Raw genomic sequence first — 22489 nt, 5'->3', positions numbered from 1 at the left:
CAATGACTCAGATAAACTACATTTAATCCCCCCATAATAATAAGGTCATGGCGCACATTTCACTATAGTCACTGGTCTGATGCTTGTTCTCACACAGTTGTCACAAGGGCGATATCTCAGCTATAAGATTTTGAGTCAAATGTCCAGTTACACAAACATATGTTTTCTCTATCAGTGGTTTTGTATGTCAGTCTAGGAGAAACGTTTTTATGTTTCACAAAGAGAAATTTGTTTTAAACAATGTTTTAATGAAAACTCAGTAACCAATAAGCTTACCTGAAAACTGTATAAGCTAAAATTAACAATCTCCCAAAAAAAAAAAAAAGTATATCGACTTAAGATATAGTAGAAAAGAGTATTTCTTAATACGTATGTTGCGCATTCATAACCGTTTTCAAGTTTATCTGTCTCATTTCCTATTTCCTGTTATCAGCGCTCATCTGTGGTCTAAGTGGTAACTGCTAATCAACAAACATTTTTCACTAAGTTAGTATGGCACACAGTAAGGCAGAAAAGCAAACCAGAGATGTTAAGTTATTTAGAAAGAAAGCGAGGGAACAAATAAACGTTGTCTTGATGAGACCACAAAACATAGTATACAGGTTTACAGTGTTTTACTATTTATAATCTGCCATAGTAATATTATATCACACAATCAGTATGACTCTGTAAAACTCTCTGGTTGTAGTTTAACATAAGTTTGATTTTAAATAATACATTTACTGACGTTGTTTCCACTATGCAGAGGCGCATTAAAATATATATGAGGTTAAATGTGTGGGCCACTATGATGATGCACATGCCGTATGCTTGGAGGGTTATTAATATCTGTCTCATTGATTCAGTTGTCAGCAATGTGGGATGATTTCAACATGAGCAACTTCCTGAGCTGTGGTTTCTTGTCTCGCCTTGCTATCTTTGCATGCATCACCTCCACAACAGTTGAGCTTTCTTAGAAGCGCTGCAATGCGAATAAACCGAAGGGTCACTCAGACTTTTTGTTTCATTTTTACGAGTTTGAATGTTTAAAAACACATTACACCAACATCGATGTGATGGTATCAGACCTATATATTAGAGTATGGGTGCAGAATATTTCCAGATAACAGTTTGTCCCCTCCCTCCAGGACTTGAATGAGGTGAGATCCAGGAAACAGGTTGACAAGATCATCAGCGACCCCTCACACCCATCTTTTTTTCGGTTTTTTTTTTTTGCATTTTCCAGCTCTTGCCTTCCAAGAAATGTTGAAGATATATAAATAATGAAACCATAACAATCAGACACACAGCGTCTGCCAATGTTTGTGAAGCCCCTAGTCTAAAATTTGTCCTATGCCAGGTTCAGACTAAACGATTTTTGGCATGATCCATTTGACGTAGGCTGTCATAATGATTCGTAAATGACGATTGCGTCGGGATGCAAGAATCGATCATATCTCATGATCTCATATAGTGTGTCATAGTGTACAACAATAGACACCGCATCTGTGACGCTTCATGATGTCCTGACAGAAAAACTAGCATGTTTATTTTTTTAGATCCTCCACGACAGGTTCCGTCACATCGGTGACATTGACCAATAGGAGCACAGAAGCTCTTTTCCGTCAAAATTGCATAATATGACATAATGACTTACGTACCAGACAAAAATATAGCGTAGTCTGAACCTGGCATTAATCTTTAAAAAAAAATCAACTTTATATACAAAAGCACTAAAATAATCATAATGTGTTTCAAATCAAAGCTAAATTCATCCTTGTGTCGGAAGCAAAATGACAACACAACTGCTACAATATTACCCTACAAAGGTAAAATGCAAAAACAAATGGCAGCACTGGGAAATTTGAGTTCCAAAAACTCATTGTGATTAAAAATATGAGGTGGGAGGAAAAAACGATGTATATTTCAATCCTTTTGTGAGTGAACAAGGTTTCTAAGAGGAACACAAAAGTTTTGAGAGTGAATGCAAAAACATTCTTTTTTTTATTTCTCTCTCATCTCATATTTTTAGACCATACTCTCTTAGGGGCCCTGTAATTATGAGTTTTACATGAAAACAAGGGAAAAAAGGGAAAAATTGGTGGAATTAGCACTTATCAGCACAATTAAATATCCAATATTGGCCAATATAATAATAAAAAAATCTGTAATATCAGACAATAACCAATATGGTGCCAATATATCATGCTTTCCATGCCTCATTCTGATTGATTTAATATTAATATTCACTTTTTTATTAATCTGATCGTATACTGTATATTGTATTGTATTGTATGCACATTCTGTGTATATATTGTATGCCATCTATCATACATGTATAGTTTTGTTTGTGTATTGATATATAATGAGTATTTAGGCATGTTCACTGTCCTTTGGCACAAAGCAGCAAATTCTTTGTAATTACAACTTTATAAACCAGTAAGGGTAATTCTAAATAATTCTGTTTTAGTGTTTTTCATTGGTTTGTTTAAGAATGGAGTCTCGTGACTGAGGAAAAAATAAATTCGACCATTAATCACAAGTTCCCCAATCTACTCTATGTTGGTAAAGCAGCACACAAAAAAAATATACTGCATGTTGGCATTGTGGCTGATCTGTAAGCCACATAAAGTCAATGAGGGGAAAAAAATAGCCACTCACGTTTCTAAACTGGTTACAGCTGTGCTATTACCAAAATGATGTAGAGGAAAGATCTCAAGACAGACTATCCATGACTCTGCTGTTATGTGACTATGGGGATTTCCTGTCCTGACTAAAGCCTCAAACTCACTTGGACTATAACAGTCCACCACAAATAAAAATAACTCCTCTTGGCTGGAATATATTCCACTTATTGCTAATTCTGTACATGGTATATTCCCTTGTTCCATATTTGTAAAAGAGAAGGAGGGTGTGAGTTGTGACATTCACAGACCGGCCCTCATGGTCAACACGTAATAAATATCCACTTGACCAAATAAGGAAATGGTGTGTACTGAAGACCGGGGCTAGTAGTTACATGTAAAAGATGTCACAAATGCTTATTCTAAGTAACTATAAGGTCAAAAGTTTAGAGTCAAAAGTCACAATTTGAATATACTTTTTTAAATACATAAAAATGTATCACACTCCATGAAGAACCTTTAACATCCATGGAATCTTTCCTTTCAAGTTTTTTTATAGTTAAAATAGGTTCTTTTGATTTTTAAAACTTTTTAATTACTTTTTAAAACTAATTGAAAGGATCTTTGGGGAACCAAAAAAGGTTCTTCTATGGCATGAAACCCCCTTTTGGAACCTTTGTTTTAGCTGTACTTCACAAATACCTTTAATATTCTGCATTTATTGCATTTTATATTATAATTTAAAAAATTTTAATCATCTAATTATGATTGTATTGTAAAATGTGAACTGTTATTAAACATATAATATAAAGTTCTTAATTTCATTAGTTATAATAGACCAAAGTCAGGTTAGTGCCATATTTAATTTTTTGTTTGTTTTTTTGACAGGAATGAAAATGAGGCTGTGAGGTCTAACCTGAGCTCTTTCAATCAATGACGTTTCGTTGAAAATTGTCGACACCGACTGGCTGGAACAGATTGCCTACACTATGCAACTTTTGGCCCTCAAGTGGATAAAAAACAAAGTACTTGCTTGACAGACGAGAACAAACCTCACCTGCTGCGTAACACACAAGAATTAACCAGCTGAGTAATAAAAATGCCACCTCAACGTGGCTTTTACAACATTTCAAATCCCTTAAAGGTGCTCTAAGCGATGTTGGGTGACTTCACTTCTTGTTGACGTTCGAAGTATTGTCAAACAAAACGGAGGCTCTTCATGCTTCTTTCTCCTCCACTCCCCACACCCCCCTTCATGTGCACGCGCACTAACCCCCCAAATCATTCTTGTCGGTTACTGGCTGGAACACTGTTTGTTATGTTTAGTGGTCCAGGCTGGGCCAGTTTGTTTTTGTTGCTGTTTGTAGAGCCTGGGCTGTCTACAGAGACCACGTTTTTTTAGTGTGTTCAGGGGACAGGCAGCTAGAGGATAGTGAGGAGATGTTTGCTGGATGTGACAAAAAATGTTTTGGCCTAAAAAACGCGTAACATCGCTTAGAGCACCTTTAATTCTCGCCATCTCCGAAAAGCCAAGACAATGTTGATTCATGCTTGATTGCGAGCTCTGACACAAATTCTCTTTTTGCCTTTTTCCTGTTCAACATTTTTCAAAAACAGGTGATTTTGAGAGTTTCAAGATTTAGCATGCTCCGTGTCAACCTTTCCAACTCATTGTGACAACTAACCTATGACACTCCCTCACCACACACCAAAGTAGCTGGAGCAACTTTTCTCTATTTATGGATATGATGAGACACCCGGGCAAATGACGTACATACGCAATTTCCCACGAAAACCATCTCATCAGGTTAAAATATAATTAGTGAATCCATAGACAAAAACGCGTTTTGGAAGAAGGATTGATGATGTATTGACTTATTATTTAAATTTTGTTAATTCAAAAGTTACATAGTCTTTAACTTAAAACACACTGTTTTAAAAATGTTCAACAGAGAACAAATTAAAAGTCTAAAAACCCAACAATATGAATTAATTATAAATTAAGATTTGACCAAAATAAGGTTTTGATAGTATATTTTTTCAAATAGTATATTTTTTCGTGTCTCATTTTTTCTGGAAAAAAAATGTATATGCCTATATGTCTGCAACATTTTTTGCATGCGCCACTTTTTCCATTTGAACATTTTGCACAAAGGAAGTATGTTGTGGTGTGATTTCACACCAGCCGAAGACACTTGTCAAATTGTTCTAAGTTTTACTTTTTACTTTATATACTGATGTCCTTTAGTTGCATATACAGTATAGTGTTTAATTAATATTTTTTTTATTGTATGATGTAATAATATAATACACTTGTCCACAGAGTTGATCTGTTTTGATACAGTTACTTAATTCTAAACGTTTTCCTCTGATTAGCTCATTCTTGCAAAAGAACAGTGACACAGCATCATCAGACTAGGGTGACTTGATGTCCTATTATTCAGTCCTGTATTTTACACTCCTTTCACATGTCCTGATTTGAGGCTTGACAAACGACAAATTTCAGAGAAACCCTATGACGATACTCTTAAATCATTCCTGTCGTCCATGATTTGTCATTTTAAATCATTAGAACATATAGCTAATCTTGCTGTGAAGCAACAACTGATATCTGTAAATGTTTATCCTAAGAAAAAATAATTTTGTGCATGTCATGTTGCAGAATGATTAACTATGGCGCAAGTTATTCCATTCGCTTTATTCATAGGAAGCATGAAGAAAGACAATACTTCCCCTTTTTCTGAGGACATAAAAAGCAAGAGCGGCCCAAGAGCAGTATAAACCATTAGTGGAATTTCACAGCACACAAGATCCCTCAGAAATCATGCACCTGTACTCAGCATCTCAACAACTGATGGTTATGATTTGTTTGGTTGTGTTCCTGTGTGTGTTTACATCAGGAGGTGAGTATCCTTCTCCTATTCTCCTACATTCCCCACGCAAAAAGTTGAATTTAAAAAAAAAGTTTTATATTTCTTATCAGATTAGAAAAAATGTTTATTATGTTTTTAGGCATAAATCTCACTAAATTCTTTTAGATCCATGCTTAAAACAAGAAAAAAAATCATTTCCAGTGGGTTAAGAAAAATATAAGATATGTTCTTTAAGTCTTAATATCTTGCGCAGTTTTGCTTCACATAAAAAAATTATCTTGTTTTAATGATTCTTTCATATTTTAATGGAAAAAAAGAGCCCATCTTGTGTTAGACTTCAACAGTTTTATTTATACAACCAAACACCATCAATAGCTTTTGAAATCAAACTAAATGGGAAAACATTATTTATGAATGTTTTTCTGTCTGTTTTGCAGTGATCTCTTATGACCCTAAAAGGTCAGTATGCTGCAAAGAGGATACGCTCACATTAGAAAATCCAACGATCAAAATCACAAAATGTTACATCTTTCCAGCAACAGGCAAATGTGTTGCGGCCGTAGCGTAAGTCAGTCCAGAAACATTCAAAGGAATCTCTTTTTGTCAAAGAGCATTTTATTGTGCCAATATCTGCAGTCTAAATACATTTCTCCATTTCATCTTTACAGGTTCACTGCTGAAAATAAATTGTACTGCATCGATCCTAAAGCTAAATGGCTCAGTAGAAGGATGAAGCATCTAGAAAAGGTTAGAATTTACAGAGTACATTTTTTATTTTAAACCTGTGGAATGCGTAAGGAGTAATACAGAACAACTGAACTGAATATGACAACCTCTTCTCGCAAGGTTTATATCAACACAATGTACTGTATACTGGAATATGTATCATGTAAAGGGACACTTCCTAACCTGTTTTTCTTCTGGTCTAATTCAACAGATGGGTGTCAAATGTGAAGATTATACTAAATCTTAAACGACACACATGGGGATTTGAACTTGGTCTTCACCAGCCACACTTTTCATTCGTGTCAGTCAGTCAAGCTACACTTTAATACACTCTTCTACGCTGGGAAAAACATGTTGAACATATTTCACAAAGGAAACAATCTGTGGTTTGCTTTCACACTTAGCTGCTGTGCAGTCTAAGTCTGGTTATTCCTTTATCTTTTTATTTATTTTTGAAATATAAATGTCTTAGTTTTATTTATAATGCTTAATTTATAAACCTTTATTTTCTTTTTAGAATTTAATATATTACACAATTGTAAGGAGTACTGCTTTTTGTTTGTTCAATGTTTTATTTATTTTTTAACAAAGTAACATATTTATTTTCCTAATATGGCTATATTATATTATTTCTCTTTTCTTCTCTAAATTATTACAAATATATCAGTTAAATATCTTGAAGTGCTTACAAAAGTTTATTGGATGCATTAATGTAAACTTTAATAAAAATATTGTGGAATCATATTTAATACAAGATCGCTCATGTCATTTTATTTCTGGAATTCTGCTGATCTTTACGTTTGAACAAAGGCCTGAGGCCAACAACAATGAGAAGTTGTTAGTGACATCTTACAAATTGATTTGAATCCATCAGACCATAGGGAGGGACTTTGTGTGTAATCTGTGTGTAGCGTGTGTTTCTGAAGTAGGCTACCTGCAGAGATTTAACCCAGAGGTATGGCGTTATTTTTTAGTCAAAAGTTATGAGCGTGTAAGACATGCTCACGAGCACATTATGTTATTTCACACGCGCAAAAATGAACCTTCAGCTGGCATGATAAAAGTACTCGCGCACAAATTCAACAACCGAGAGGTGTACAGGTAGCTGCGAGCGAGCGCCTGACATACTCTCATAGGTTAACTCTGCTTGTACAGTGGAATCCTGCTCGCGAGCAGCGGGCTTCTGCTCGCGGAATGCTGTTTTGCTCGCGCAGTGGATTTCTGCTCGCTCAGCTGATTTCTGCTCCCTCGAGTCTACACGACTTTTGACAATTTGGGGGCGGAAACCAAGGAGGGCACTGACCCTCTTATGATTGGTCACTTTCATCATGGAAAATCTTGGGAAATCCTAACCCCGCCCACCTTCTGACGCAGCGCGCGTTACTCAGCTCGCTCTGCTACTCCGGTTATCTCTGTGTATATTTTAGGCAACGAAATATGTGATAAAACACCATACTAACTATTTTCGTTTTCATTTAAAGAAATCTTAAACATGATAGCCACACAAATGTGGTTCATGCAACGCGTATTGATTATATTCACTGCACATAACGTTTGCCTATTTATAAAAAAAACAAAATATAAAACACAAACCTGCCTCTTTTCGTTTTAAATATAATATAAAAACATTAAACATTTTAATATGGCCCAGGCAATATGTGCATTTGTACTAAACAACAGATTTTGCAGTAAACAACATGACAGTTTTTAAATTTTTAAATACAATTATTACAATTTAAAATGACAAAACTCAACCCAGTCTCTTTTTGTTAAATTTCAGTTTTATCAATATTAGCCATTATAAAAGTATAAGTAAATGGTACAAGAAGCTATACAAATAAAGCAAACAATTCAGTCAAACACACAAAGTCAGCACTCTAGTCTAACCATATACAACAGTAATGTTAAATAGCTTATAAAGTTATGAAACTTCCCCTCAGCCAAAACGATTGGCCAGGGAATAAATTATAGATTCACGAGACCAAAAATCGCCCGTTAGATATACACAAGACGAATTATATCTCATGTTTAACCACTACAGAGACGCCAGAGAAAGCGGCGAACGTCAGAACGACTATAGCCGAGGAAAGGCTGTTCCAGGCGGGGTACATGAGCGCCGAGCGCCCGCATCGTTGTATGGTTAGACTAGAGCGCTGACTTTGTATGTTTGACTGAATTGTTTGCTTTATTTGTATAGCTTCTTATACCTTTTACTTATACTTTTATCATGGCTAATATTGATAAAACTGAAATTTAACAAAAAGAGACTGGGTTGAGTTTTGTCATTTTAAATTGTAATAATTGTATTTAAAAATTTAAAAACTGTAATGTTGTTTACTGCAAAATCTGTTGTTTAGTACAAATGCACATATTGCCTGGGCCATATTAAAATGTTTAATGTTTTTATATTATATTTAAAACGAAAAGAGGCAGGTTTGTGTTTTATATTTTGTTTTTTTTTATAAATAGGCAAACGTTATGTGCAGTGAATATAATCAATACGCGTTTGCATGAACCACATTTGTGTGGCTATCATGTTTAAGATTTCTTTAAATGAAAACGAAAATAGTTAGTATGGTGTTTTATGACATTTCGTTGCCTAAAATATACACAGAGATAACCGGAGTAGCAGAGCGAGCTGAGTAACACGTGCTGCGTCAGAAGGTGGGCGGGGTTAGGATTTCCCAAGATTTTCCATGATGAAAGTGACCAATCATAAGAGGGTCAGTGCCCTCCTTGGTTTCCGCCCCCAAATTGTCAAAAGTCGTGTAGACTCGAGGGAGCAGAAATCAGCTGAGCGAGCAGAAATCCACTGCGCGAGCAAAACAGCACTCCGCGAGCAGAAGCCCGCTGCTCGCGAGCAGGATTCCACTGTACAAGCAGAGTTAACCTATGAGAGTATGTCAGGCGCTCGCTCGCAGCTACCTGTACACCTCTCGGTTGTTGAATTTGTGCACGAGTACTTTTATCATGCCAGCTGAAGGTTCATTTTTGCGCGTGTGAAATAACATAATGTGCTCGTGAGCATGTCTTACACGCACATAACTTTTGACTAAAAAATAACGCCATACAGAGGTCACAGTAATGGAGATGAACGAACACACACACACACACACACACACACGCACGCACACTAAAACCCTATGACTGTCAGATGAAACAGCAGAGTCATACGTTCCATTTCTCTACAACACTCTAATGATGGGAACTGTGCATCATCTTCCACCAGACGAATGACAGTCAAACGCGTCTAAGAATGCTCATTTATTTAGTCAGTACCTGAGAACAAACACATTCTCAGATTATGAAACACGTTTATTTATGACCTCAGAACACGATCATGAAAGCATCGCAGCAAACGTGAAACATCACGACGTACTGTGATTAAATAATGACAGAATTTTCATTGTGGGTGAAATATTACTGACCACTTTTTGTTCTGTGTATCAGCTAATTGTATTATATAGTTTAATATTTTTAATAATATAATATATTTAATATATTAAATTAGTTTTTATATATTTATTTTTGAAAATGGCTTTCAGTGGTGGATGTGTTCAACTTTGTTATCAAAGGATGACAGTGTCTTGCATTTCAGAAATATTTGACAGAAAACTTGACCCATGCCATCGCACCGACTTGCAAAACTCCCCAACAAACCTCTTAGTTGAAGTAATAGTATGACGTCAGCTGTTTCATATTTTGCTTCATTTAAATGGACAAATGGTCAATGTTACAAGATAAAATATATTTGAATCACTAAATAAAAAAACACTATTGACACACTGTCCTATTGGAATATTAAAAATAACTCGCTTTTTTCAGCATACATTGAATTTGTATTAATTAAATGACTGACAGCAAGGTTTGAAATTAAATATCATCTGAGAAGTTTATCAAATGGAGATCTACTTTTACACATATTAATTTAGCAGGTGACATTTACACCTACCACGACAATCTAATATACAGTACAAGGAAACAAGGAAAGCCAGATATGGTGATGAAACAGAACAATGATGAAATCATCTACAAAAATAAACGGACAGGATGTGTAGCCCATGCAGTTTAAGTTCCGCTTTATTGACTATTTAAGGCGAACTAGTGAGAGTCTTGAATATATTCTCTCAGACACAAGCAGTGAAAGTCGAAGATCGACTGAGACAATGGAGACACAAAGGATCCTCATGAGGAGTTTGGCTGTTGTGGTTTTTGCATCTGTGATCTGGACTATAACAGGTAAAGTGCTTGAAACTGTTTGTATATTATTATATCTGATGGAACGGTGCAGAATATTGAGGTTTACCTTGTTCTTCAATCTCAGCAGATGCTAATCAGAAGCTGATCAACTGCTGTAAAGTCGTCTCCAGTGCAAAGTTGACTGATCCTATCATCAGTTTCAGGCAGCTAAAACAAAGTCTTCCATGTCTGAAGGCCGTCGTGTAAGAATCCCAGTTCTTCTCTAAAGAAAACATGTCATGATTAGAGATCAACAGCATCTGATGCTAGATTTCTGTTTTAACTTTTTCATTCTCTTTTACAGCTTTAAGACTGAACGAGGAGAGTTCTGTCTTGATTGGAGGCAACAATGGGTGCAGGAGGAAGCTAAGAAGCTTTTGTAAGTTAAACCCAACAAGTGTGGTGAAACATACCTGACTTTGTAACAACATAGTCTTATAAAGTGTTGCATATTTAGCATAGTATTCTTGTTTTCACATTGTTTTTTTTTGTTTTTGTTTTTGTTTTACAGCAGAGCTCAAAGAAACAAAAGCCTGACTTCCACGCCACCACCAGCATAATCTATCAGTAAACTCACTCCTGTGGGAGGATCTTCCCAATCAACTAACAGAGCATGAATCATGAATGTCTAAAAGCAAACTCATAATGAGAACACATCTTGAAGTAGTTACTTGTTTTAAGAACATTTCTAAAATTTAAGAGATTTTGCTGTTGTATTTTGAAAATATTTAACGTGCCGGTTAGTAAATTAGGTGTATTCAAATTGAATTTTTAAAATGTATGTTGTCGAATACATGATGTAGTTTGACAGTGACAGTTCTTAATTTATTCAGACACTGAATAATAGTGAAACTGTTTTAGAACAAATGTGTTTAAATAAATTATTAGCTTATATATTATATTTCACATTGAAATATATTTCGCTCAATGTACTGGTAATGGACTGTGTTAAGAAGGATGACGCAAGTCTGAGTGAAATTAAGACTGATTTGTATGAAAACAAACCCGGAAATTTTTGTGTTGATTATGCAAATGAACGAGTGCAATCTGAAACTACAAATAAACTATGATCAGCAACAACTGGTTTTGCTTGTGGTTGATGTTTCTGAATGTGTGCAAGAGGTCTCTGTCAGAAACGATGACACCTTTTCTCTTTAGCATCTTTATTCTTACATTAGCAGTTGGTTGATGACTATGCATGTCCTTCCTTGTGCTACTTATATAAATGTCATCCATAATCAAATGCTAATTTGTATGAATAAGTTGGTACTCTTATTATTGGTATTTTATGAAATTGAGTGTTGACAATGAAAAAGTCCTTTTCAATTTTTTTCCACATACTCATATATGTTCATTTAAGTAAACATCTTCACAGCTTAATTAATTAAGGAAGGAAGTAAATAAGTAAGTAAACAAACACTAAGCAGTAATAATGGAACAACAGTTATAAAAAGTGATTTTTCACTGTTATTCAATATTTTATTTGATATTTTATAACAACATTTTCATGGGTTTAAATACAATATTTTTGTTATAAGAGACAATAAAAATAACTTTGTGCATCAAAATCACTCCTTTCCTTGTAAGCATTTTGAACGTCTCCAGCACGTTTCCTAATAACCGGTCGGTTTGAATATTAGAACTAAAACATCTACATAACACACTCATGGGCATCGATCACTTCACTGAATACTTGCCAGCATTACCTTATAATCTATCCATTTTAAAATCCACATCTTTTGATATCTTTTAATATTGAAAACATCACAATAGTTGGACGTTTCTTTAATGTCAGGTGCTTTTATGTCCAAGGGGCTGATTTGTATGTAAACTAACAGAATTTTTATTTATTTTTATTTTTTCTGTTATATGTCACATTCAAACTGTCTTAGAAACATTTGATATTAAACAATACATAATGTGAGATGTGGTGGAAATGAGCGTGTGGTTGGAATGTTTTTGAGGAAAAAAATAGTTGAAGACACACCTAGTTATAGATGACAAATATAAAATTACTTCTTGACAAACCATCAATAAATAAATGTCAACAAATCCACTGAGGTAAAGGACATCAAGTGGAGATCAACACATCAGCTTCAAGTTTGCAGAAACATAACCCATAAACTAAACTCATTAAAGGAGCTACTGTGTATACCGTGTATTTGTGGTCTGTAATTGCATTTTTTTCTAAGGGGGGATATTGGTTTCTCATAAATTATGACTGTATTGTGGGTGAGAGGTGTGAATGCTTGAGAGTTGATGATCACTTGATGCAATGGTTTCAAAAGGGTGGTGTTAAGTTTGTGACGCATTATTCCTTCTGACTGCTGTTGTACATCTCTTAAAATACCTCCTCATAATAACAAACATACATAATCAACACCAACTAACTGACCAACACCTGTGATCTGGACACCGAGAGCTATGGCCTGGACTTCTAGATTCATCACCGTCACTGTTCTGGTCATCCTCATTGGATGCTTCACTGGTGCACTGGGCAACTGTAAGTAACTAAACATGCAGCACACAGTCAATGATACTGTTTCTGCTGACTATGAGAAACTTTTGGAAGAACCCTTAATTTGCAGGACATCATAATGCTGTGATCATGAATTCGACTGGTTTGTCACATGGGGTCTGCAGGATACTCTTACTGGTTAGAGATGCAAAGGAAGTCAATATCCTGTCTTGAACAATACCATATAAAAGGATTTGAGTCTAGATAGCACCTTCAAAACAGAATCTACGTCTTCCTCTTCTGGTTTTGTGAATATTTTGAGCAAACATCATGCATCTCTGCTGGAAATTAGCTCTGATGATGATGGTTCTTGTGTGTGTTACTGCACAGCAAGTCAACTGTAAGTTTTGGGATTTTTTTTATCATTGAATTTGTATTTTTATAAGAGCCTTTGGTACTGATTATTATGGATCTGCTGATTTTAATGAACTTTTTTTATATTTACACTCAGATTTTGCATTTATGATCCATTTAATTCACACCAACCTGGTTTCATAATCCAAAGGCATAGTCCACCCAAAGATGAAAATTCTGTCATCATTTACTCATCCTCATGTTGTTGACTTTCTTCCTTCTGTGGAAGACAAAAGAAGATATTTTAAAGAGAGTTAGAAGCTAAACAGTTTCTGTTTAAAAATACAATAGAAGTCAATGGGACATTTGTCAAAATATTTTTTTGTTTAGCAGAAGAAAAAAAATGCACACGTTTGGAACATCAGGGTAAGTAAATTCTGACAGAATTTTCATTTTTTGGTGGACTATCTCTTTAATGATGGTGAATCCATTACTATAGATTGTGTTTAGCTATAGCACAGTTTTGTTTTCTTTGATGGAGCCCTTATCAAGATCAAGATCGTCTTGTTTTCACACATACTGTATACAGTACGCACAGTACAAGTGCTTTGGAGATTTCAATCTCTGTCTCTCTTTCAGATCGTCGGCCCACTAGAGTTGGAGTGACTTGCTGTAAGGAAGTGTCGAAGGGAAGAATCCCTCCTGAAGTTAAACTGATTGGATACAGGCATCAGAATGCTCTGAGTCCGTGTGTGGATGCTATAGTGTAAGCTCTCTCTACACACATTTCACAGTTTTATATGCCTGATATTGTGTTCATTTCAGTGGTACTGTATATCTGTCCTGCAGATTCTACACAGAGAAAGACAAGTACTGCTCTGATCCAACAGCGCGCTGGATTCAATTCAGACTGAAAGGTATGGCCCTAAATTAATAAGACATCTTAATATGATGCTTATGTATTGATAAAAAAACACTTATAATGTGATCATCTTTCCTCCAGGTCTGAAGGAGATTGAGGACTGAGCCAATGGAGGCCTAAAGATGCCGCAAATTTATCTATATCAATCTATCTATATATATACAAAAAGAGAATATATATTTTAGATTTTTTATATTAATCATAAAAAGCACCATTAGATACCCTTTTAGCTTATGTGAATGTTAAAAAAGATGTTTCGCTTAATTACTTTGTTTTATCTGCTTTAAAATTAAAATGCACTTTTGAAAATAAAAATTTAAACTGCTTATTCACAAACATCCAGCCTTTTCTCTGTAACAGTTTGGACTGTATTTAATTATATTTAAGCTGAATCATTAAATAAATAGTTCACCCAAATAGGAAAATTCTGTCATTCTTTACTCATTACAAGTAGTATCATTACAAATCAGAATTACTTTCTCTCTTCTGTGGAGTAATGATACTTTTTCTTTTGAGTCCTTTCTGAGTTTGAAAGTTTCAATCTCCATTGACTGTAATTGAATGGGGAAAAACAGGTCAGCATACTGATAGTTTGTCAATTATAAGAAAAAAATTTTTTTGGGTGAAATATTTCTCTTCATACTACATATATTTTGTGTTTCAGTAATAGAATGTGCGCCATCTAGTGGAGAACAGCATTAAAGCACAGAGAAGGCCATGTAATTAATCAACCGAATTGGGCTCCGCCCACCCCAAATTTAATTGGTTTATTTTACAGCAATCTTATTGGCCTAGACGATTCAAGCCTGAGCATGCGCATTCCTTTATGTACTATTTTGTGAATGATGCGTGGATGAGGAGGGGGTAGGGTCTAGCTAGCCTCCATTTTGTTTGACAATACTTTAAACGTCAACAAGAAGTGACATAACCCAACATCACTTAGAGCACCTTTAAAGAACTATTAAATGCTAACTCTAATCGTGTTATCGGTTTACCATGGTAATTTTAGATAAGATCTATTGGCTAATGTTTTGTTGTACTTAAGACACAAAACAGAAATTTTACATTTTAAAGAACGACCGTTTTTTGTTGTTGATTTTTTTTTTTTTACAAGATTTGTTCTCCGATGCTTGCATTTTTTGGCACAAAGTGCAAATAAAATGTTTAATGGCAAACTCATTTTCCTTGTTGTTTACCTGTTAATGAAATATGAGGGCCAGCCAGGGCCTATATTGGTTCTGTATAGGTCTATGTTATAGTTTTTAAAGGTTCCTGTTTTCTAATAGGCTGTCAGCCAGTTAACATATAGGCCTGCTACGACTATCTGTGACTGTGACATCAGGTATTAAAAATCTAATTATTTATTGATTCTCCCCCGCATTGTGTTCATGTTATAATCTGCGACTACGGGATAAACATAGTTTCAAATATTAACACTCGTATATAGTTGTAGCCTAACTATTAAAAAAATCACTGCTGTAAATCTGTGCAATATAACAGTAGCCTACTTCAAAAAAAATTTAAATACCCAGCAGAGAATATGAATATTTATTACTTAAATACGCTCTTGAGCACATAAATAATAATATTTGCTATAGATCGACATAATATGTTTTAGTATATATTCCCCCCCACACACTTTTCAGCGCTGCAGGGTTTTTAATTCCCATTGTACGCAAAAAAAAAAAAAAAAAAACAATGGCCAGGGCTTGTATTGTTTGGTAGCCTAATATTGTCTTATTGAAAACACACTTTCGGAACTGTGTCACAAATTATCATCATTTGTGTAAAATCCCGAGATGTTTTTATTCACTGATCCTAATGGAAAAATGAAGAAGCATAGATTAATGATGTAAAATTACAGAGCCCAGCTGCATGACATTCAGAAAATATTGTCTACTATCAGCCTAACAGGCTATCTCTCCTTGCAATGCTAGTAATTTAATGCAGTGGGTGGAGCGACACGTGTAGCCCCTCCTTAATGTGTCACCCTGCCCCAATCGTCCAGACTGCACTCTGGGGATACTCGATTGGGTTGATTACTTGGCCAGCAATTAAACAAATGAAAGATGTTATGGAATTCATAAAACAAAAACAGAAACGAACATGAAGCAAATAACAACTTTGCATTCGTACGGTACACACATCCCCAAACAAGACATTCAAAAATGGGAAGTTAGATTATATTAATGTAACTATGGGCTTAGGTATCTTTAAAAGACTTATTAATCACACAGTTCCTCAAAATTACCTTTAAAAAAAAGTAGCCTATACTCTGGCAGTTCCATGTGACATGGTAGCCTACTTTAATAGCCCATACCATGGTTCTGAATGTCATTAAAAACGTAATAACACGGTACTTGTTTTAGTATTTTCTTGTACTATCAGTGTTTTGGTACTCTTTGTGGTGAGAAAATGTATTTACCTCGTTCACAAGACGCTGCACAAGCAGGTGTTGAACCTAATAGAAATACAGTTTTCATCGCTGACAAAAGGTTGTTTCAGTTTACTTTATCTGGAGATCTTTTTTGTTGGCGGTTTTGAGTTACGGTTTTACAGAGTGACACGTCGCTCCAAACGATTCAGTGCCTGAGCGAGTTGCACAAAGGAAGCATGTCGTGGTGTGATTTCACACTAGCCGAAGACACTTGTCAAATTGTTATAAGTTTTACTTTACTTTTGTAATACTGATGTCCTTTAGTTGCATATATAGTGTTTAATTAATATTGGGTTTTTTTATTGTATAATGTAATAATATAATACATGTTCACAGAGTTGATCTGTTTTGATACAGTTACTTAAAGGGGTGGTATAATGCCCTTTTCACAAGATGTAAAATAAATCTCTGATGTCCCCAGAGTGTGTGTGTGTGTGTGTGTGTGTGTGTGTGTGTGTGTGTGTGTGTGTGTGTGTGTGTGTGTGTGTGTGTGTGTGTGTGTGTGTGTGTGTGTGTGTGTGTGTGTGAAGTTTTAGCTCAAAATACCCCACAGATATTTTTGTATAGCATGTTAAAGTTGTCACTTTTTGAGGGTTAGCAAAAACGCACCGTTTTGTGTCTGGCCCTTTAAAGGTCCCGTATTATGCCCCTTTTCACAAGATGTAAAATAAGTCTCTGATGTCCCCAGAGTGTACACACTCTGTGAAGTTTCAGCTTTTGGGGGTCAGAAAAACGCGCTGTTTTAGTGTGTGCCCTTTAAATGCAAATAAGCTGCTGCTGGACGGCCCAGGGGGCGGAGCTTCATGAGCTTGCACTCAGTCTCTCAGGACAATTTCATCTCACGGAATGATGATAATATCAGAAACTCTCAGTAATGGTGTTCATTTCGAGTCGGACAATAATGCCTACAATCAGAGTGCTGTATAGAGATGGAACAGGTATAGTTTAGTAGTTTAATTACGGTTATTATAACGTATTTGTCATCTGCTTGTATGTATCCATTATTAATAGCCTACAAGTCTGCTGTTTCGGACCAGGTCCGAATGATGATCAAACATATACTGATGAGTTTAATAAAGTTTATTGTACATCACACAAAAGATGAAGCGTCAGTTTTACTTCAGAAAATCACCGTTAGAGCTGAGTAAACACAGTAAGTTATAAGAAGTGCGCAAGTACATACACGAATTTCGGTAGAGTTGAGGGAGCATTCCTGTGGGCGGAGGTTAGTCAAAAAACTGTTCTACTGACGTCATTAAAGAAGGAAGTAGAGGGATGTAGTCCAAACGGGCCGTTCGATGTAGGCGACTTCTGTTAAATAAAATATCTCGCTTGGCATTGAACTTTGAGCTTTATAATTTTACAGATATTATTTATACTCTAACAACAACATTACACACTAACTAAAGTTTGAAACATGGGATCACGAAGAACGGGACCTTTAAATGCAAATATGCTGCTGCTCCCGACACAGAGGGTGGGGTTTCAAGAGCTCGTGTGTTAGCAGCTCCGATTACGCAGACACACACTAAAATGACAGAAGCTGTTCTGCCTTTTATGTTTAAAAGGAGTCAGACAAAGATGGAGAGACTCAAGAAGAAGTGACAACACGTAGAATGCAACAGGACGTCTCTGAATGGTTAGTTGATGAATTTATGTTGCTGATGTGGAGTTAACTAACGTATCTTCAATTAGCATATTCTGTCATGCTAATCTATAAATCGCTCATATAGGAACTGTTGTGAGATGCACACAGAGTGACTTTCTATTGCATGTGTAAAGACGGATGCTACAGTTTGAGCTGACTCACAAATGTACTGGACTACAACTCTTCCTCTTCTCAACATGGACTGCGTGTTCCCGGGGGCGGGGTTTATGTAAATTTTATGGCTGGTGATGTCACTAACCCTGGAGGTATGTCATGTAGTTCCTACCAGCCGTTTGTTGTAGTCCTTTGTAAGAATTGAGAAATTACAAAATGCTGGACAGTCTAGTTGAAGTCCTCCGAGTAATCCTAATCTACATTTCATTCCCTCATCCCTCACCCCCTCTCTCTCATGCTCAGATGATCACCTGAATTCACCCAAGAAAATGTATAGTTTAATGTGAATGATTATCACAGAGTATTTTTCATGTTTGGTATCATTTAAAATGTCACAGTGTGACTGGTACAAATGTCTCATTTCCAAATAAGTAAAACAAAAGGTAATAAGGTTTTTAAGAGTTTAGGGATAACTGACACACAAAGGAAGGTGGTCTCTAGACAAATGGTTTCCGACCCCCCCAAAAGGTGTAACTTCTGAATGCAAATTTCCATTGTTAAAAGATGTTTCCAAGTGAAAGAGGTCCTGACTATATAATGAAATGCAGCAGAGGGTTCGGGGCCTTTCTGTGCCTCAGATTAGCCCGTGAGGCTTAGAGGGAGACCTCTCAGCCTCATGTATATCTTAATGTTGGGTTTGCATCTTCTCTCTATTCCAGAGCATTTGATGTTTTGTATCGATTATCTTTGAATTGATTATGAAATTGGCATGATACATTTACCTGACATAATAAATTGCTACATTTAATTATTCTAACCGTCTTTGTCATTATTTTCATTAAAGAGTTAAACGGAATAGTCAAACATTCCCTCACATTTAATGATGCACAGATATCATTAAAACCTTTTCATTTATGGAGTCAGATGAAATAACGAGAGAATACATATTCAAATGTATTGCATTTAATCAAAAAATACTTTGCCTCGAGAAAAGACAGTAACACGTTAAGACCTTCCGCGCTGGTCGGATGCCGGCTTTGGGCCGATCGAGAGTGAGGCTTACACCTTAAAAAACGATTTCTTTAAAAGCAAATATCTCCCTTTGCTTTGAACTTTGAGTGTTGTAACTTTGCAGATGTTGTTTATGCTCAAAAAGCAACATTACACACTAACTAGAGTTAGAAAAGTGAAATCATACTCAACCACCCCTTTAATTCTAAACGTTTTCCTCTGATTAGCTCATTCTTGCAAAAGAACAGTGACACAGCATCATCAGACTAGGGTGACTTGATGTCCCATTATTCAGTTCTGTATTTTACACTCCTTTCACATGTCCTGATTTGAGGCTTGACAAATGACAAATTTCAGAGAAACCCTATGACGATACTCTTAAATTATTCCTGTCATCCATGATTTGTCATATCAAATAATTAGAACATATAGCTAATCTTGCTGTGAAGCAACAACTGATATCTGTAAATGTTTATCCTAAGAAAAGAATAATTTTGTGCAAGTCATGTTGCAGAATGATTAACTATGGCGTAAGTTATTCCATTCGCTTTATTCATAGGAAGCATGAAGAAAGACAATACTTCCCCTTTTTCTGAGGACATAAAAAGCAAGAGCGGCTCAAGAGCAGTATAAACCATTAGTGGAATTTCACAGCACACAAGATCCCTCAGAAATCATGCACCTGTACTCAGCATCTCAACAACTGATGGTTATGATTTGTTTGGTTGTGTTCCTGTGTGCGTTTACATCAGGAGGTGAGTATCCTTCTCCTACATTCTCCACGCAAAAAGTTTAATTTAAAAAAAAAGTTGTATATTTCTTATCAGATTGGAAAAAATGTTTATGTTTTTAGGCATAAATCTCACTACATTTTTTTAGATTCATGCTTAAAACAAGAAAAAATAATCATTTCCAGTGGGTTAAGAAAAATCTAAGATATGTTCTTTAAGTCTTAATATATTGTGCAGTTTTGCTTCACATATAAAATGATCTTGTTTTAATGATTCTTTCATATTTTAATGGAAAAAAGATGGGCTATTTTTTTCCCCAAGTGTTAGAATTTGAACAGTGTTATTTATACAACCAAACACCATAAAGAATCAATAGCTTTTGAAATCAAACTAAATGGGAAAATGTATGGATGTTTTTCTGTCTGTTTTGCAGTGATCTCTTATGACCCTAAAAGGCCAGTATGCTGCAAAGAGGATACGCTCACATTAGAAAATCCAACGATCAAAATCACAAAATGTTACATCTTTCCAGCAATAGGCAAATGTGTTGCGGCCGTAGCGTAAGTCAGTCCAGAAACATTCAAAGGAATCTCTTTTTGTCAAAGAGCATTTTATTGTGCCAATATCTGCAGTCTAAATGCATTTCTCCATTTCATCTTTACAGGTTCACTGCTGAAAATAAATTGTACTGCATCGATCCTAAAGCTAAATGGCTCAGTAGAAGGATGAAGCGTCTAGAAAAGGTTTGAATTTACAGATTACATTTTTTTAAACCTGTGGAATGCGTAAGGAGTAATACAGAACAACTGAACTGAATATGACAACCTCTTCTCACAAGGTTTATATCAACACAATGTACTGTATACTGGAATATGTATCATGTAAAGGGACACTTCCTAACCTGTTTTTCTTCTGGTCTAATTCAACAGATGGGTGTCAAATGTGAAGATTATACTAAATCTTAAACGACACACATGGGGATTTGAACTTGGTCTTCACCAGCCACACTTTTCATTCGTGTCAGTCAGTCAAGCTACACTTTAATACACTCTTCTACGCTGGGAAAAACATGTTGAACATATTTCACAAAGGAAACAATCTGTGGTTTGCTTTCACACTTAGCTGCTGTGCAGTCTAAGTCTGGTTATTCCTTTATCTTTTTATTTATTTTTGAAATATAAATGTCTTAGTTTTATTTATAATGCTTAATTTATAAACCTGTATTTTCTTTTTAGAATTTAATATATTACACAATTGCAAGGAGTACTGCTTTTTGTTTGTTCAATGTCTTATTTATTTTTTAACAAAGAAACATTTATTTTCCTAATATGGCTATATTATATTATTTCTATTTTCTTCTCTAAATTATTACAGATATATCAGTTAAATGTCTTGAAGTGCTTACAAAAGTTTATTGGATGCATTATGAATGTAAACTTTAATAAAAATATTGTGGAATCATATTTAATACAAGATCGCTCATGTCATTTTATTTCTGGAATTCTGCTGATCTTTACGTTTGAACAAAGGCCTGAGGCCAACAACAATGAGAAGTTGTTAGGGACATCTTACAAATTGATTTGAAACCATCAGACCATAGGGAGGGACTTTGTGTGTAATCTGGGTGTAGTGTGTGTTTCTGAAGTAGGCAGAGATTTAACCCAGAGGTCACAGTAATGGAGATGAACGAACACACACACACACACACACACACACACACACACGCACGCACACTAAAACCCTATGACTGTCAGATGAAACAGTAGAGTCATACGTTCCATTTCTCTACAACACTCTAATGATGGGAACTGTGCATCATCTTCCACCAGACGAATGACAGTCAAACGCGTCTAAGAATGCTCATTTATTTAGTCAGTACCTGAGAACAAACACATTCTCAGATTATGAAGCACGTTTATTTATGACCTCAGAACACGATCATGAAAGCATCGCAGCAAACGTGAAACATCACGACGTACTGTGATTAAATAATGACAGAATTTTCATTGTGGGTGAAATATCACTGACCACTTTTTGTTCTGTGTATCAGCTAATTGTATTACATAGTTTAATATTTTCATTAATATAATATATTTAATATATTAATTTAGTTTTTATATATTTATTTTTGAAAATGGCCTTTCAGTGGTGAATGTGTTAAACTTTGTTATCAAAGGATGACAGTGTCTTGCATTTCAGAAATATTTGACAGTTATGGAGAATATTGTGAAATGGAAAACTTGACCCATGCCATCGCACCGACTAGCAAAACTCCCCAACAAACCTCTTAGTTGAAGTAACAGTATGACGTCAGCTCTTTCCTATTTTGCTTCATTTAAATGGACAAATGGTCAATGTTACAAGATAAAAATA

The 22489-nt window shown here is 35.4% G+C and overlaps 4 protein-coding genes across 6 annotated transcripts; all 4 read left to right on the top strand.

Moving 5' to 3' along the window:
* The first annotated feature begins 5373 nt into the window (after positions 1-5373).
* Positions 5374-6949, top strand: LOC311075681 (uncharacterized protein). Its single transcript, XM_084103224.1, has 4 exons — positions 5374-5506; positions 5914-6040; positions 6145-6223; positions 6414-6949. The coding sequence occupies exons 1-4, from the start codon at positions 5428-5430 to the stop codon at positions 6447-6449; spliced, it is 321 nt and encodes a 106-aa protein (XP_083959350.1). The 5' UTR covers positions 5374-5427; the 3' UTR covers positions 6450-6949.
* A 3338-nt stretch (positions 6950-10287) lies between these two features.
* On the top strand, positions 10288-11644 carry LOC311075732 (eotaxin-like). 2 transcript variants are annotated; one of them, XM_084103314.1, is made up of 4 exons: positions 10288-10441; positions 10530-10644; positions 10746-10820; positions 10953-11644. In XM_084103314.1, exons 1-4 carry the CDS (start codon positions 10369-10371, stop codon positions 10999-11001), a joined length of 312 nt encoding a protein of 103 aa, XP_083959440.1. In that variant the 5' UTR covers positions 10288-10368; the 3' UTR covers positions 11002-11644. The 2 variants fall into 2 exon arrangements, with proteins under 2 accessions (XP_083959440.1, XP_083959439.1); XM_084103313.1 differs by having other exon boundaries at positions 10328-10441; positions 10527-10644.
* A 1062-nt stretch (positions 11645-12706) lies between these two features.
* Positions 12707-14501, top strand: LOC311075206 (C-C motif chemokine 8-like). 2 transcript variants are annotated; one of them, XM_084102422.1, is made up of 4 exons: positions 12707-12944; positions 13893-14019; positions 14103-14170; positions 14257-14501. In XM_084102422.1, exons 1-4 carry the CDS (start codon positions 12866-12868, stop codon positions 14277-14279), a joined length of 297 nt encoding a protein of 98 aa, XP_083958548.1. In that variant the 5' UTR covers positions 12707-12865; the 3' UTR covers positions 14280-14501. The 2 variants fall into 2 exon arrangements, with proteins under 2 accessions (XP_083958548.1, XP_083958549.1); XM_084102423.1 differs by lacking the exon at positions 12707-12944 and adding an exon at positions 13138-13299.
* Positions 14502-18143: 3642 nt separating this feature from the next.
* On the top strand, positions 18144-21579 carry LOC311075532 (uncharacterized protein). The gene is made up of 6 exons (XM_084103026.1): positions 18144-18251; positions 18346-18526; positions 19945-20140; positions 20550-20676; positions 20781-20859; positions 21046-21579. Exons 3-6 carry the CDS (start codon positions 20062-20064, stop codon positions 21079-21081), a joined length of 321 nt encoding a protein of 106 aa, XP_083959152.1. The 5' UTR covers positions 18144-18251; positions 18346-18526; positions 19945-20061; the 3' UTR covers positions 21082-21579.
* Positions 21580-22489: the final 910 nt, after the last annotated feature.

The sequence above is a fragment of the Abramis brama genome (genome assembly GCF_963993115.1).
Source record: "Abramis brama genome assembly, chromosome: 24".
Taxonomy (NCBI): Eukaryota; Metazoa; Chordata; class Actinopteri; order Cypriniformes; family Leuciscidae; genus Abramis; species Abramis brama.
The sequence above is the reverse complement of the archived record's forward strand: the minus strand, read 5'-3'. Positions and strand labels throughout refer to the sequence as shown.

Bases quoted from the DNA above. Each gene is read 5' to 3' on its own strand.
- LOC311075681 (XM_084103224.1), top strand. From the start codon at position 5,428: ATGCACCTGTACTCAGCATCTCAACAACTGATGGTTATGATTTGTTTG. The intron at 5,507-5,913 runs GTGAGTATCCTT...TCTGTTTTGCAG, and splicing joins GTGTGTGTTTACATCAGGAG to TGATCTCTTATGACCCTAAA. The intron at 6,224-6,413 runs GTTAGAATTTAC...CTAATTCAACAG, and splicing joins GGATGAAGCATCTAGAAAAG to ATGGGTGTCAAATGTGAAGA.
- LOC311075732 (XM_084103313.1), top strand. From the start codon at position 10,369: ATGGAGACACAAAGGATCCTCATGAGGAGTTTGGCTGTTGTGGTTTTT. The intron at 10,645-10,745 runs GTAAGAATCCCA...TCTCTTTTACAG, and splicing joins CCATGTCTGAAGGCCGTCGT to CTTTAAGACTGAACGAGGAG. The intron at 10,821-10,952 runs GTAAGTTAAACC...TTTGTTTTACAG, and splicing joins GAGGAAGCTAAGAAGCTTTT to CAGAGCTCAAAGAAACAAAA.
- LOC311075206 (XM_084102422.1), top strand. From the start codon at position 12,866: ATGGCCTGGACTTCTAGATTCATCACCGTCACTGTTCTGGTCATCCTC. The intron at 14,020-14,102 runs GTAAGCTCTCTC...TCTGTCCTGCAG, and splicing joins CCGTGTGTGGATGCTATAGT to ATTCTACACAGAGAAAGACA. The intron at 14,171-14,256 runs GTATGGCCCTAA...TCTTTCCTCCAG, and splicing joins GATTCAATTCAGACTGAAAG to GTCTGAAGGAGATTGAGGAC.
- LOC311075532 (XM_084103026.1), top strand. From the start codon at position 20,062: ATGCACCTGTACTCAGCATCTCAACAACTGATGGTTATGATTTGTTTG. The intron at 20,141-20,549 runs GTGAGTATCCTT...TCTGTTTTGCAG, and splicing joins GTGTGCGTTTACATCAGGAG to TGATCTCTTATGACCCTAAA. The intron at 20,677-20,780 runs GTAAGTCAGTCC...TCATCTTTACAG, and splicing joins AAATGTGTTGCGGCCGTAGC to GTTCACTGCTGAAAATAAAT.